Raw genomic sequence first — 16,805 nt, 5'->3', positions numbered from 1 at the left:
ATATGCTGTAGGGAATATGCTGTAGGGAATATACTGTAGGGAATATGCTGTAGGGAATATGCTGTAGGGAATATGCTGTAGGGAATATGCTGTAGGGAATATACTGTAGAGAATATGTTGTAGGGAATATGCTGTAGGGAATATGCTGTAGGGAATATGCTGTAGAGAATATGCTGTAGGGAATATACTGTAGAGAATATGCTGTAGGGAATATGCTGTAGGGAATATGCTGTAGAGAATATGCTGTAGGGAATATGTATTAGGGAATATGCTGTAGATCAGGGGTTATGCTGTAGGGAATATGCTGTAGATCAGGGGTTATGCTGTAGAGAATATGCTGTAGGGAATATGCTGTAGGGAATATATGCTGTAGAGAATATGCTGTAGACCAGGGAATATGCTGTAGGGAATATGCTGTAGATCAGGGGTTATGCTGTAGAGAATATGCTGTAGGGAATATGCTTTAGGGAATATGCTGTAGATCAGGGGTTATGCTGTAGGGAATATGCTGTAGAGAATATGCTGTAGATCAGGGGTTATGCTGTAGGGAATATGCTGTAGAGAATATACTGCTATGCTGTAGGGAATATGCTGTAGGAATATGCTGTAGGGAATATGCTGTAGGGAATATGCTGTAGAGAATATGCTGTAGGGAATATGCTGTAGGGAATATGCTGTAGGGAATATGCTGTAGGAATATGCTGTAGAGAATATACTGTAGGGAATATGCTGTAGGGAATATGCTGTAGGGAATATGCTGTAGGGAATATGCTGTAGAGAATATACTGTAGGGAATATACTGTAGGGAATATGCTGTAGAGAATATACTGTAGGGAATATGCTGTAGGGAATATGCTGTAGGGAATATACTGTAGAGAATATACTGTAGGGAATATACTGTAGAGAATATGCTGTAGGGAATATACTGTAGGGAATATACTGTAGAGAATATGCTGTAGGGAATATACTGTAGAGAATATACTGTAGGGAATATACTGTAGAGAATATGCTGTAGGGAATATACTGTAGAGAATATACTGTAGGGAATATACTGTAGAGAATATACTGTAGAGAATATGCTGTAGACCAGGGGTTATGCTGTAGGGAATATGCTGTAGAGAATATGCTGTAGAGAATATGCTGTAGAGAATATACTGTAGAGAATATGCTGTAGAATATGCTGTAGACCAGGGGTTATGCTGTAGGGAATATGCTGTAGACCAGGGGTTATGCTGTAGAGAATATGCTGTAGATCAGGGGTTATGCTGTAGAGAATATGCTGTAGACCAGGGGTTATGCTGTAGGGAATATGCTGTAGACCAGGGGTTATGCTGTAGACCAGGGATTATGCTGTAGACAAGGGGTTATGCTGTAGAGAATATGCTGTAGGGAATATGCTGTAGACCAGGGGTTATGCTGTAGGGAATATGCTGTAGATCAGGGGTTATGCTGTAGAGAATATGCTGTAGACCAGGGGTTATGCTGTAGGGAATATGCTGTAGACCAGGGGTTATGCTGTAGAGAATATGCTGTAGACCAGGGGTTATGCTGTAGAGAATATGCTGTAGACCAGGGGTTATGCTGTAGGGAATATGCTGTAGACCAGGGGTTATGCTGTAGAGAATATGCTGTAGATCAGGGGTTATGCTGTAGAGAATATGCTGTAGACCAGGGGTTATGCTGTAGAGAATATGCTGTAGACCAGGGGTTATGCTGTAGACCAGGGATTATGCTGTAGACAAGGGGTTATGCTGTAGAGAATATGCTGTAGGGAATATGCTGTAGACCAGGGGTTATGCTGTAGGGAATATGCTGTAGGGAATATGCTGTAGGGAATATGCTGTAGGGAATATGCTGTAGGGAATATGCTGTAGGGAATATGCTGTAGGGAATATGCTGTAGGGAATATGCTGTAGAGAATATACTGTAGGGAATATGCTGTAGAGAATATGCTGTAGGGAATATGCTGCAGAGAATATGCTGTAGAGAATATGCTGTAGAGAATATACTGTAGAGAATATGCTGTAGAGAATATGCTGTAGAGAATATGCTGTAGAGAATATGCTGTAGAGAATATGCTGTAGAGAATATGCTGTAGAGAATATACTGTAGAGAATATGCTGTAGAATATGCTGTAGACCAGGGGTTATGCTGTAGGGAATATGCTGTAGACCAGGGGTTATGCTGTAGAGAATATGCTGTAGACCAGGGGTTATGCTGTAGAGAATATGCTGTAGATCAGGGGTTATGCTGTAGAGAATATGCTGTAGACCAGGGGTTATGCTGTAGAGAATATGCTGTAGACCAGGGATTATGCTGTAGAGAATATGCTGTAGACCAGGGGTTATGCTGTAGAGAATATGCTGTAGACCAGGGGTTATGCTGTAGAGAATATGCTGTAGACCAGGGGTTATGCTGTAGAGAATATGCTGTAGACCAGGGGTTATGCTGTAGAGAATATGCTGTAGGGAATATGCTGTAGACCAGGGGTTATGCTGTAGACCAGGGGTTATGCTGTAGACCAGGGGTTATGCTGTAGACCAGGGGTTATGCTGTAGACCAGGGGTTATGCTGTAGGGAATATGCTGTAGACCAGGGGTTATGCTGTAGACCAGGGGTTATACTGTAGAGAATATGCTGTAGACCAGGGGTTCCCAAACATTTCTGGCCCACGACCTCATTTGTGACCCTCACCCATGTGAACAAAAATTATGTAATTAACAGCCAATGTTGACTTCTTTATTTAGGGCTGTGGCTGTCATTGAAAAACATTAACAGTATTTCTGATTGTCTTCTCTACAAACTCCTCAGCTAACAGCTAACGTCCATTTGGAGAGCAAAGGTTGGGGAGTTTCTGAGTCAGAGTTTCCTCTTGATTGCTAGAAATGGAATACATTCTTTGTTTAACTGTGTTATCTGACAAAGGTATTGCTGTTAGTTTCTGTTCCTCTGCCTTCCCACTTAGTGTTTTCACCATATCAATTGCAGATGGTAATATCAAAGTCTCTGCTATAGTGTGTGGTTTCATAGTGTAGCTAGTCATTCACCATGGGAATGATTCAGTAGTGTGTAGTTTCATAGTGTAGCTAGTCATTCACCTTGGGAATGATTCAGTAGTGTGTAGTTTCATAGTGTAGCTAGTCATTCACCTTGGGAATGATTCAGTAGTGTGTAGTTTCATAGTGTAGCTAGTCATTCACCTTGGGAATGATTCAGTAGTGTGTGGTTTCATAGTGTAGCTAGTCATTCACCTTGGGAATGATTCAGTAGTGTGTGGTTTCATAGTGTAGCTAGTCATTCACCTTGGGAATGATTCAGTAGTGTGTGGTTTCATAGTGTAGCTAGTCATTCACCTTGGGAATGATTCAGTAGTGTGTGGTTTCATAGTGTAGCTAGTCATTCACCTTGGGAATGATTCAGTAGTGTGTAGTTTCATAGTGTAGCTAGTCATTCACCATGGGAATGATTCAGTAGTGTGTAGTTTCATAGTGTAGCTAGTCATTCACCTTGGGAGTGATTCAGTAGTGTGTTGTTTCATAGTGTAGCTAGTCATTCACCTTGGGAATGATTCAATAGTGTGTGGTTTCATAGTGTAGCTAGTCATTCACCTTGGGAATGATTCAGTAGTGTGTAGTTTCATAGTGTAGCTAGTCATTCACCTTGGGAATGATTCAGTAGTGTGTAGTTTCATAGTGTAGCTAGTCATTCACCATGGGAATGATTCAGTAGTGTGTAGTTTCATAGTGTAGCTAGTCATTCACCATGGGAGTGATTCAGTAGTGTGTAGTTTCATAGTGTAGCTAGTCATTCACAATGGGAGTGATTCAGTAGTGTGTAGTTTCATAGTGTAGCTAGTCATTCACCTTGGGAATGATTCATAGTGTAGCTAGTCATTCACCTTGGGAGTGATTCAGTAGTGTGTAGTTTCATAGTGTAGCTAGTCATTCACCATGGGAATGATTCAGTAGTGTGTGGTTTCATAGTGTAGCTAGTCATTCACCTTGGGAGTGATTCAGTAGTGTGTAGTTGGATAGTGTAGCTAGTCATTCACCTTGGGAATGATTCAATAGTGTGTGGTTTCATAGTGTAGCTAGTCATTCACCTTGGGAATGATTCAGTAGTGTGGTTTCATAGTGTAGCTAGTCATTCACCTTGGGAATGATTCAGTAGTGTGTAGTTGGATAGTGTAGCTAGTCATTCACCATGGGAATGATTCAGTAGTGTGTAGTTTCATAGTGTAGCTAGTCATTCACCTTGGGAATGATTCAGTAGTGTGTGGTTTCATAGTGTAGCTAGTCATTCACCATGGGAATGATTCAGTAGTGTGTAGTTTCATAGTGTAGCTAGTCATTCACCATGGGAATGATTCAGTAGTGTGTAGTTTCATAGTGTAGCTAGTCATTCACCTTGGGAATGATTCAGTAGTGTGTGGTTTCATAGTGTAGCTAGTCATTCACCATGGGAATGATTCAGTAGTGTGTGGTTTCATAGTGTAGCTAGTCATTCACCATGGGAATGATTCAATAGTGTGTAGTTTCATAGTGTAGCTAGTCATTCACCTTGGGAATGATTCAGTAGTGTGTAGTTTCATAGTGTAGCTAGTCATTCACCTTGGGAATGATTCAATAGTGTAGCTAGTCATTCACCATGGGAATGATTCAGTAGTGTGTAGTTTCATAGTGTAGCTAGTCATTCACCATGGGAATGATTCAATAGTGTGTAGTTTCATAGTGTAGCTAGTCATTCACCATGGGAATGATTCAATAGTGTAGTTTCATAGTGTAGCTAGTCATTCACCTTGAATGATTCAGTAGTGTGTAGTTTCATAGTGTAGCTAGTCATTCACCATGGGAATGATTCAGTAGTGTGTAGTTTCATAGTGTAGCTAGTCATTCACCATGGGAATGATTCAGTAGTGTGTAGTTTCATAGTGTAGCTAGTCATTCACCATGGGAATGATTCAGTAGTGTGTAGTTTCATAGTGTAGCTAGTCATTCACCTTGGGAGTGATTCAGTAGTGTGTAGTTTCATAGTGTAGCTAGTCATTCACCTTGGGAGTGATTCAGTAGTGTGTAGTTTCATAGTGTAGCTAGTCATTCACCTTGGGAATGATTCAGTAGTGTGTAGTTTCATAGTGTAGCTAGTCATTCACCATGGGAATGATTCAAGTGCAACAGTGTGGCCGTTTAAATTTAATCTTTTAAATTGGAATCATTTTCATTTAGATGTTTTCAGTAAACCATATTTACATTCTTTTGAGATAGAAAGAAGATATTATAATATGTTTTAGTGTTTATATGTATATCTTTTGGGGGCGGGGGTTTGCAAATTCTCCCACGACCCCATTTTCATAGCAGTCGCGACCCCTGGTTTGGGAACCACTGCTGTAGGGAAGATGCTGTATTTATTATTGTCAATAAGTCTGGTTGTATTTCCAGCTCATCCTGTGGACGCAGACTGGATGACCCCACAGTGACCTCAACAACAGGAACTGGAAGTAGCTTCTCTGCTGGACTCAGTCGTCTCAACATCCTAGTGGCCCAGAGGTGGGTGATTGGCTCTTTCTCACGTCTTTCATTGATCTAAAAGAACTGTCCAGGTGAACGCTAAGCCTGATGACCAGCTTCCATCGTGTACAGGGCTAAGCCTGCTGACCAGCTTCCATCGTGTACAGGGCTAAGCCTGATGACCAGCTTCCATCATGTACAGGGCTAAGCCTGATGACCAGCTTCCATCATGTGCAGAGCTAAGCCTGATGACCAGCTTCCATCATGTACAGGGCTAAGCCTGATGACCAGCTTCCACCATGTACAGGGCTAAGCCTGATGACCAGCTTCCATCGTATACAGGGCTAAGCCTGATGACCAGCTTCCATCGTGTACAGGGCTAAGCCTGATGACCAGCTTCCATTGTGTACAGGGCTAAGCCTGATGACCAGCTTCCATCATGTACAGGGCTAAGCCTGATGACCAGCTTCCATCGTGTACAGGGCTAAGCCTGATGACCAGCTTCCATCATGTACAGGGCTAAGCCTGATGACCAGCTTCCATCATGTACAGGGCTAAGCCTGATGACCAGCTTCCATCGTGTACAGGGCTAAGCCTGATGCCTGATGACCAGCTTCCATCATGTACAGGGCTAAGCCTGATGACCAGCTTCCATCATGTCCATCATGTACAGGGCTAAGCCTGATGACCAGCTTCCATCGTGTACAGGGCTAAGCCTGATGACCAGCTTCCATTGTGTACAGGGCTAAGCCTGATGACCAGCTTCCATCATGTACAGGGCTAAGCCTGATGACCAGCTTCCATCATGTACAGGGCTAAGCCTGATGACCAGCTTCCATCATGTACAGGGCTAAGCCTGATGACCAGCTTCCATCGTGTACAGGGCTAAGCCTGATGACCAGCTTCCATCATGTACAGGGCTAAGCCTGATGACCAGCTTCCATCATGTACAGGGCTAAGCCTGATGACCAGCTTCCATCATGTACGGGGCTAAGCCTGATGACCAGCTTCCACCAGCCTTCAGAAATGATTCCCGCCCCTTTAACTTTTTCAACATTTTGTTGTTACACCCTGAACATAAACATAGTAATATAAATGACAGAGTGAAAAGAAGGAAGACTGTACAGAATAAAAAATATTCCAAAACATGCATCCTGTTTGCAACAACAACAAAAAAGGCAACATGCATTTTTTTGTCCTCAATACAAAGCTGATGTTTGGGTAAAATCCAACACAACACATTACTGAGTACAACTCTTCACATTTTCAAGCTGCATCATGTTATGGCTATGCTTGTCATCAGCAAGGACTAAGGAGTTTTTTAGGATAAAAATAAACGGAATAGTGCTAAACACAGGCAAAATCCTAGAGGAAGACTTGGTTCAGTCTGCTTTCCAACAGTCACTGGGAGACAAATTCACCTTTAATTTAAAAAAATTATTTATTTTATTTTGACCTTTATTTAACCAGGTAGGCCAGTTGAGAACACGTTCTCATTTACAACAGCGACCTGGCCAAGATAAAGCAAAGCAGTGCGACACAAACAACAACAGAGTTAGACATGGGATAAACAAACGTACTATCAATAATACAATAGAAAATCTGTGTACAGTGTGTGCAAATGGCATGAAGAGGTAAGGCAATAAATAGGTCATAGTAGCGAAGTAATTACAATTTAGCAGTTAATTAAGTTAACCATTTAGCAATTAACACTGGAGTGATAGATGTGCAGATGAGGATGTGCAAGTAGAAATACTGGTGTGCAAAAAAGTACATAAAAACAATATGGGGATGAGGTAGGTGGTTGGATGGGCTATTTACAGATTGGCTGTGTACAGCTGCAGCGATCGGTTAGCTGCTCTGACAGCCGATGTTTAAAGTTAGCGAGGGAGATATAAGTCTCCAACCTCAGTGATTTTTGCAATTCGTTCCAGTCATTGGCAGCAGAGAACTGGAAGGAAAGGCGGCCAAAGGAGGTGTTGGCTTTGGGGGTGACGAGTGAAATATACCTGCTGGAACGCGTGCTACGGGTGGGTGTTGCTATGGTGACCAGTGAGCTGAGATAAGGCGGCGTTTTACCTAGCAAAGACTTGTAGATGACCTGGAGCCAGTGGGTTTGGCGACGGATGTGTAGTGAGGGCCAGCCAATGAGAGAATACAGGTCGCAGTGGTGGGTAGTATATGGGGCTTTGGTGACAAAACGGATGACACTGTGATAGACTGCATCCAATTTGTTGAGTAGAGTGTTGGAGGCTATTTTGTAAATGACATCGCCGAAGTCGAGGATCGGTAGGACAGTCAGTTTTACGAGGGTATGTTTGGCAGCTTGAGTGAAGGAGGGTTTGATGCGAAATAGGAAGCCGATTCTAGATTTAATTTAGGATTGGAGATGTGAGTCTGAAAGGAGAGTTGACAGTCTAGCCAGACACCTACAGTTGAAGTCTGAAGTCTACATACACCTTAGCCAAACACATTTAAACTCAGTTTTTCACAATTCCTGACATTTAATCGATGTAAAAATTCCCTGTTTTAGGTCAGTTAGGATCACCACTTTATTTTAAGAATGTGAAATGTCAGAATAATAGTAGAGAATTATATATTTCCGCTTTTATTTCTTTCATCACATTCCCAGTGGCTCAGAAGTTCACATACACTCAATTAGTATTTGGCAACATTGCCTTTAAATTGTTTAACTTGGGTCAAATGTTTTGGGTAGCCTTCCACAAGCGTTCCACAATAAGTTGGGTGAATTTTGGCCCATTCCTCCTGACAGAGCTGGTGTAACTGAGTCAGGTTTGTAGGCCTCCTTGCTCGCACAAGCTTTTTCAGTTTTGCTCACAAATTTTCTATAGGATTAAGATCAGGGCTTTGTGATGGTAACTCCAATACCTTGACTTTGTTGTCCTTAAGCCATTTTGCCACAACTTTGGAAGTATGCTTGGGGTCATTGTCCATTTGGAAGACCCATTTGCGACCAAGCTTTAACTTCCTGACTGATGTCTTGAGATGTTGCTTCAATATGTCCAGATCATTTCCCTCCCTCATGATGCCATCTATTTTCTGAAGTGCACCAGTCCCTCCTGCAGCAAAGCACCCCCACAACATGATGCTGCCACCCCCATGCTTCACAGTTGGGATGGTGTTCTTCGGCTTGCAAGCCTCCCCCTTTTTCCTCCAAACATAAATGGTCATTACGGCCGAACAGTTCTGTTTTTCATCAGACCAGAGGACATTTCTCCAAAAAGTACGATCTTTGTCCCCATGTGCAGTTGCAAAACGTAGTCTGGCTTTTTTATGGTGGTTTTGGAGCAGTTGCTTTTCGCACCAAAGTACGTTAATCTCTAAGAGACAGAACGCGTCTCCTTCCTGAGTGGTATGATGGCTGCATGGTCCCATGGTGTTTATACTGACTCAAATGATGGCAATTAGCCTATCAGAAGCTTCTAAAGCCATGACATCATTTTCTGGAATTTTCCAAGCTGTTTAAAGGCACAGTCAACTTAGTGTATGTAAACTTCTGACCCACTGGAATTGTGATACAGTGAATTATAAGTGACATAATCTGTGTGTAAACAAGTGTTGAAAAATTACTTGTGTCATGCACAAAGTAGATGTCCTAACCGACCTGCCAAAACTATAGTTTGTTAACAAGAAATTTGTGGAGTGGTTGAAAAATGAGTTTTAATGACTCCAACGTAAGTGTATGTACATTTCTGACTTCAACTGTAGGTATTTGTAGTTGTCCACATATTCTAAGTCAGAGCCGTCCAGAGTAGTGATGCTAGACGGGCGGGCAGGTGCAGGCAGCGATCGGTTGAAGAGCATGCATTTAGTTTTACTAGTGTTTAAGAGCAGTTGGAGGCCACGGAAGGAGAGTTGTATGGCATTGAAGCTCGTCTGGAGGTTAGTTAACACATTTTACAATGTCTGTGGAACCTGTTCAGTTTGTCTCAGTTGTTGAAATATTTACACACGTTAAGTTTGCTAAAAATGAACGCAGTTGACAGTGAGAGGTTTCTTTTTTTGCTGAGTTATATATTTATTTATTTAACATTTTTCTTCTAAAAAAATGACAATGAACCATTTTAAATTCAAGCTGTAACACAACAAAATGTGTTAAAAGTCAAGGAGTGAAAACTCTCTGAAGACTGTATACTTCCCCTCAAGTCTTTTCCAATTGGTGCTGATGAAGGGAAGTAGACAAGGAGAGGGGAGGAGAGGAGAGGACAGGCAAGGACAGGGGAGGAGATGGGGCGGAGGTGAGGACAGGGGAGGAGATGGGGCGGAGGTGAGGACAGGGGAGGAGATGGGGCGGAGGTGAGGACAGGGGAGGAGATGGGGCGGAGGTGAGGACAGGGGAGGAGAGGACAGGCAAGGACAGGGGAGGAGATGGGGCGGAGGTGAGGACAGGGGAGGAGATGGGGCGGAGGTGAGGACAGGGGAGGAGATGGGACAGGGGAGGAGGGGAGGAGAGGACAGGCAAGGACAGGGGAGGAGATGGGGCGGAGGTGAGGACAGGGGAGGAGATGGGGCGGAGGTGAGGACAGGGGAGGAGAGGACAGGCAAGGACAGGGGAGGAGGAGGTGAGGACAGGGGAGGAGATGGGACAGGTGAGGACAGGGGGAGAGGACAGGCAAGGACAGGGGAGGAGGGAGGACAGGGGAGGAGAGGAGGAGAGGGGGGAGATGGGGCGGAGGTGAGGACAGGGGAGGAGATGGGGCGGAGGTGAGGACAGGGAGGAGATGGGGCGGAGGTGAGGACAGGGGAGGAGAGGACAGGCAAGGACAGGGGAGGAGATGGGGCGGAGGTGAGGACAGGGGAGGAGAGGACAGGCAAGGACAGGGGAGGAGATGGGGCGGAGGTGAGGACAGGGGAGGAGATGAGGCGGAGGTGAGGACAGGGGAGGAGATGGGGCGGAGGTGAGGAGAGGACAGATTTTTGTAGTGTCTGTTTAAAAACGTATCAAAACCATTTATCTGCCATGCAACCCTAAGCCCTTTATCTCCCTCAGACTGGCTCAGGAGCAGGCAGAGAAGAAGAAGGAGCAGTGCTCTGTCACCCCCAACTCTGTCACCACGACGACCGGCGGTGACTTGGAGACAAAGCAGAGGCGCAAGTGAGTCTGTTTGCCATGACGACAGCGATACAGAGGCAGTCTGTTTAAATGGATGTTTGACCTCTTAACCACTGGCGTGCTGGGAGTGTTTGCCTGCAGTTTTAGTTGAGTGTTGGTGAATGGTTTATAGTTGAGGTCATCTGCAGTGCCAATGTCTGGTGTAACAGTGGAGACGGCCGACTCTGGACCATGCATGGTCACCTGTGATGGGGGTTCAAATCGCTGATCTGCAAGTTTTCAATTTTGTCCATTTCTGTTTCCCACTTACCTTTCTATCTGTCTAAATAAAACCCTCTTACCTTTCTGTCTAAATAAAACCCTCTTACCTTTCTGTCTGAATAACTAAAACCCTCTTACCTTTCTGTCTGAATAACTAAAACCCTCTTACCTTTCTGTCTGAATAACTAAAACCCTCTTACCTTTCTGTCTGAATAACTAAAACCCTCTTACCTTTCTGTCTGAATAACTAAAACCCTCTTACCTTTCTGTCTGAATAACTAAAACTCTCTTACCTTTCTGTCTGAATAAAATCCACTTACCTTTCTGTCTGAATAACTAAAACCCTCTTACCTTTCTGTCTGAATAACTAAAACCCTCTTACCTTTCTGTCTAAATAAAACCATCTTACCTTTCTGTCTGAATAAAACCCTCTTACCTTTCTATCTGTCTAAATAAAACCCTCTTACCTTTCTGTCTGAATAAAACCCTCTTACCTTTCTATCTGAATAAAACCCTCTTACCTTTCTGTCTGAATAAAACCATCTTACCTTTCTGTCTGAATAAAACCCTCTTACCTTTCTGTCTGAATCTACCTTTCTGTCTGAATAAAACCCTCTTACCTTTCTGTCTGAATAAAACCCTCTTACCTTTCTATCTGAATAAAACCCTCTTACCTTTCTATCTGAATAAAAACCTATCTGAATAAAACCTCTTACCTTTCTGTCTGAATAAAACCCTCTTACCTTTCTATCTGAATAAAACCCTCTTACCTTTCTATCTGAATAAAACCCTCTTACCTTTCTGTCTGAATAAAACCCTCTTACCTTTCTGTCTGAATAAAACCCTCTTACCTTTCTGTCTGAATAAAACCCTCTTACCTTTCTGTCTGAATAAAACCCTCTTACCTTTCTATCTGAATAAAACCCTCTTACCTTTCTGTCTGAATAAAACCCTCTTACCTTTCTATCTGAATAAAACCCTCTTACCTTTCTGTCTGAATAAAACCCTCTTACCTTTCTGTCTGAATAAAACCCTCTTACCTTTCTATCTGAATAAAACCCTCTTACCTTTCTGTCTGAATAAAACCCTCTTACCTTTCTGTCTGAATAAAACCCTCTTACCTTTCTATCTGAATAAAACCCTCTTACCTTTCTGTCTGAATAAAACCCTCTTACCTTTCTGTCTGAATAAAACCCTCTTACCTTTCTATCTGAATAAAACCTTTCTATCTGAATAAAACCCTTTCTGTCTGAATAAAACCCTCTTACCTTTCTATCTGAATAAAACCCTCTTACCTTTCTTCTGTCTGAATAAAACCCTCTTACCTTTCTATCTGAATAAAACCCTCTTACCTTTCTATCTGAATAAAACCCTGTCTGAATACTTACCTTTCTGTCTGAATAAAACCCTCTTACCTTTCTGTCTGAATAAAACCCTCTTACCTTTCTGTCTGAATAAAACCCTCTTACCTTTCTGTCTGAATAAAACCCTCTTACCTTTCTGTCTGAATAAAACCCTCTTACCTTTCTGTCTGAATAAAACCCTCTTACCTTTCTGTCTGAATAAAACCCTCTTACCTTTCTGTCTGAATAAAACCCTCTTACCTTTCTGTCTGAATAAATGTAGATTTATAAATGTAGATTAATGTAGTTATATATTTATAAATATTGTCATATATTTATGAATTTAGTTAAATGTAGATGAATGTAGTCATTATAAATGTAGTTATAGATGTATAAATGTAGTTAAATGTAAGATGAATGTCTTTACATAATTATAGTGTAGTTAAATGAAGATGAATGTAGTCATAGATTTATACATGTAGATTAATGTAGTTAAATGTAGTTATGTTCTGTGTTCCCCTCAGCTCCTATCTGTAGTCATAGATTATTAATGTAGATAAATGTAGTCATATATTTATTAATGTAGATAAATGTAGTCATATATTATAAATGTAGATAAATATAGTCATATATTATAAATGTAGATAAATATAGTCATAGATTATTAATGTAGATAAATGTAGTCATAGATTATTAATGTAGATAAATGTAGTCATATATTATAAATGTAGATAAATATAGTCATAGATTATTAATGTAGATGAATATAGTCATAGATTATTAATGTAGATAAATATAGTCATAGATTATTAATGTAGATAAATATAGTCATAGATTATTAATGTAGATTAATGTAGTCATAGATTTATTAATGTAGATAAATATAGTCATAGATTATTAATGTAGATTAATGTAGTCATAGATTTATTAATGTAGATAAATGTAGTCATGTAGATAAATATAGTCATAGATTATTAATGTAGATAAATGTAGTCATATAGATTATTAATGTAGATAAATGTAGTCATAGATTATTAATGTAGATGAATATAGTCATAGATTATTAATGTAGATAAATATAGTCATAGATTATTAATGTAGATAAATATAGTCATAGATTATTAATGTAGATTAATGTAGTCATATAGATTATTAATGTAGATAAATATAGTCATAGATTATTAATGTAGATTAATGTAGTCATATAGATTATTAATGTAGATAAATGTAGCCATATAGATTATTAATGTAGATAAATGTAGTCATAGATTTATAAATGTAGATAAATGTAGTCATATAGATTATTAATGTAGATAAATGTAGTCATAGATTATTAATGTAGATAAATGTAGTCATAGATTTATAAATGTAGATAAATGTAGTCATATAGATTATTAATGTAGATTAATGTAGTTATTATTAATGTAGATAAATGTAGTCATAGATTATTAATGTAGATTAATGTAGTTATATAGATTATTAATGTAGATTAATGTAGTCATATAGATTATTAATGTAGATTAATGTAGTCATATAGATTGTTACATTTACATTTACATTTAAGTCATTTAGCAGACGCTCTTATCCAGAGCGACTTACAAATTGTACAAACAGGTTATTCTACTAACAGGTTATTCTACTAACAGGTTATTCTACTAACAGGTTATTCTACTAACAGGTTATTCTACTAAGAGGTTATTCTACTAACAGGTTATTCTACTAAGAGGTTATTCTACTAAGAGGTTATTCTACTAAGAGGTTATTCTACTAAGAGGTTATTCTACTAAGAGGTTATTCTACTAACAGGTTATTCTACTAACAGGTTATTCTACTAACAGGTTATTCTACTAAGAGGTTATTCTACTAAGAGGTTATTCTACTAACAGGTTATTCTACTAAGAGGTTATTCTACTAACAGGTTATTCTACTAACAGGTTATTCTACTAACAGGTTATTCTACTAAGAGGTTATTCTACTAAGAGGTTATTCTACTAAGAGGTTATTCTACTAACAGGTTATTCTACTAAGAGGTTATTCTACTAACAGGTTATTCTACTAACAGGTTATTCTACTAACAGGTTATTCTACTAAGAGGTTATTCTACTAAGAGGTTATTCTACTAAGAGGTTATTCTACTAAGAGGTTATTCTACTAACAGGTTATTCTACTAACAGGTTATTCTACTAACAGGTTATTCTACTAACAGCACAAGAACTTGCATTACCCAAAACAGTTACAAGCAATACAAAAATAAAAATGCTCCAATAAATATTTAAAATGAGCAACAGGGGGACAAGAGTCTCAAGTTTAAGTTTAGTCTGCAGGCTTAACAGGAAAAGGCAGCCATACCCAACTCTGGGGAGATCACATGGGCCTCAAGTGGAATCCATGCTTGAGACCTGGTGTTAGGAATTATAATTATAATGCTGATGACTGATGATAAATAAGAAGGTAGCTTATTCAGAAGTGCTTTATAGTCTCACGGACAGCGAAGTCCAACAATAAGGGGATCTGCTATACCTATGTTATAGTCAGTTATAAATTATTCTGTCCTGGTTAAAAACAAGTTGTCATCCAATAGGCTTTGATTAAATTTCCAATATCCTCGCCCACGTGGAAATTCAGCAACAGGAATGTATATGCCAATTAACTGATGGTCTGACCGCATTCTGTCCCCTATCAACACTTTTTATTTTATTTTAGTGCCAACAAGAATGACATAAGAAAGTTGTCAAGACGACTAGTTTGATTGAGCCTCCCCAATGTATATCTCATTAGGTCGGGATATTTAAGCCTCCATATATCCACTAATTCTAATATATCCATGATATTTGTGATTTCCTTCAGAGCATGAGAGTGATAGTTTGCAGTGTGGTTTCCTTTATGGTCCATTGAGGTATTTAAAACAGTATTATAATCTCCCACCATAATAACAGTAGTCTATTGCTTGTAGGTTTAATCATTTATTATATATATTTTCAAACGTGGATCTGGTGGTGGATTTGGTCCGTAAAAGTTAATGAGAACAAATCTGTTAATGGTACAATAAAATATTTTAAAATCATTCATCTACAGAGGATATAACTTTACAATAGCTTTATTGTCCACAGTCACAGCAGACGACTTTGGAAAGTAGTAGACTTCACAAACATTATAAAGCAAACATTCATGTAGACAGTTTTTTATAAATGTAGATAAATGTAGTCATAGATTATTAATGTAGATGAATGTAGTCATAGATTATTAATGTAGATAAATATAGTCATATAGATTATTAATGTAGATGAATGTAGTCATAGATTATTAATGTAGATGCATGTAGTCATATAGATTATTAATGTAGATAAATGTAGTCATATAGATTATTAATGTAGATAAATGTAGTCATAGATTATTAATGTAGATGAATGTAGTTATAGATTATTAATGTAGATAAATGTAGTCATATAGATTATTAATGTAGATAAATGTAGTCATAGATTATTAATGTAGATGAATGTAGTTATAGATTATTAATGTAGATAAATGTAGTTATAGATTATTAATGTAGATGCATGTAGTCATATAGATTATTAATGTAGATAAATGTAGTCATATAGATTATTAATGTAGATAAATGTAGTTATAGATTTATTCATGTAGATGAATGTAGTTTTGTTCTCTCATCTGATCCCGATGTGTGCTGTCTAAATGGTGTGGTGTGTTATGGGTAATGTTCTGTGTTCCCCGGTCCAGATCCTACTTGACCCCGGTTCGTGATGAGGAGGCGGAGGCTCAGAGGAAGGCTCGATCCAGACACGCCAGACAGTCACGACGATCCACTCAGGTAGGCCCACCTGCCGAGACATTTACATTTAAGGCTCGCCAGACAGATTTATTCATTTTTATTTCACCTTTATTTAACCTGGTAGGCCAGTTGAGAACACCTTTATTTAACCAGGTAGGCCAGTTGAGAACACCTTTATTTAACCAGGTAGGCCAGTTGAGAACACCTTTATTTAACCAGGTAGGCCAGTTGAGAACACCTTTATTTAACCAGGTAGGCTAGTTGAGAACAAGTTCTCATTTATAACTGCGAAGGCCAAGATAAAGCAAAGCAGTGCGACAAAAACAACAACACAGAGTTACACATGGAATAAAACAAATGTACAGTCAATAACACAATAGAAAATCTGTATACAGTGTGTGCAAATGTAGTAAGGCAATAAATAGGCCAATAGTGGCGAAGTAATTACAATTTAGCATTAATACTGGAGTGATAGATGTGCAGATGATGATGTGCAAGTAGAGATACTGGGGTGCAAAAGAGCAAGAGGGTAAGTAATAATATGGGGATGAGGTAGCTGGATGGGCTATTTACAGATGGGCTGTGTACAGGTACAGTGATCGGTAAGCTGCTTAAAGTTAGAGAGGGAGAAGTTGAAGTCGGAAGTTTATACACACTCATTGGCAGCAGAGAACTGAAAGGAGAGGCGGCCAAAGGAAGAATTGGCTTTGGGGGTGACCAGTGAAATATACCTGCTGGAGCGCATGCTACGAGTGGGTGCTGCTATGGTGACCAGTGAGCTGAGATAAGGCGGGGCTTTACCTAGCAGAGACTTGTAGATGACCTGTAGCCAG

General features: G+C 39.7%; 1 protein-coding gene across 1 annotated transcript in view; it reads left to right on the top strand.

The window, feature by feature from the left end:
• Positions 1–16,805, top strand: part of LOC115126020 (protein phosphatase 1 regulatory subunit 12A-like) — an 82,196-nt gene that overhangs the window by 43,999 nt on the left and 21,392 nt on the right. Inside the window, exons 13-15 of the mRNA XM_065022200.1 lie at positions 5,439–5,546; positions 10,519–10,623; positions 15,921–16,011. Of these exons, the coding sequence (XP_064878272.1) occupies positions 5,439–5,546; positions 10,519–10,623; positions 15,921–16,011 (304 nt within the window). The remainder of the gene's footprint in view (positions 1–5,438; positions 5,547–10,518; positions 10,624–15,920; positions 16,012–16,805) is intronic.

The sequence above is a fragment of the Oncorhynchus nerka genome, linkage group LG9a (genome assembly GCF_034236695.1).
Source record: "Oncorhynchus nerka isolate Pitt River linkage group LG9a, Oner_Uvic_2.0, whole genome shotgun sequence".
Taxonomy (NCBI): Eukaryota; Metazoa; Chordata; class Actinopteri; order Salmoniformes; family Salmonidae; genus Oncorhynchus; species Oncorhynchus nerka.
This window is presented reverse-complemented; position numbering and strand designations above follow the sequence as displayed.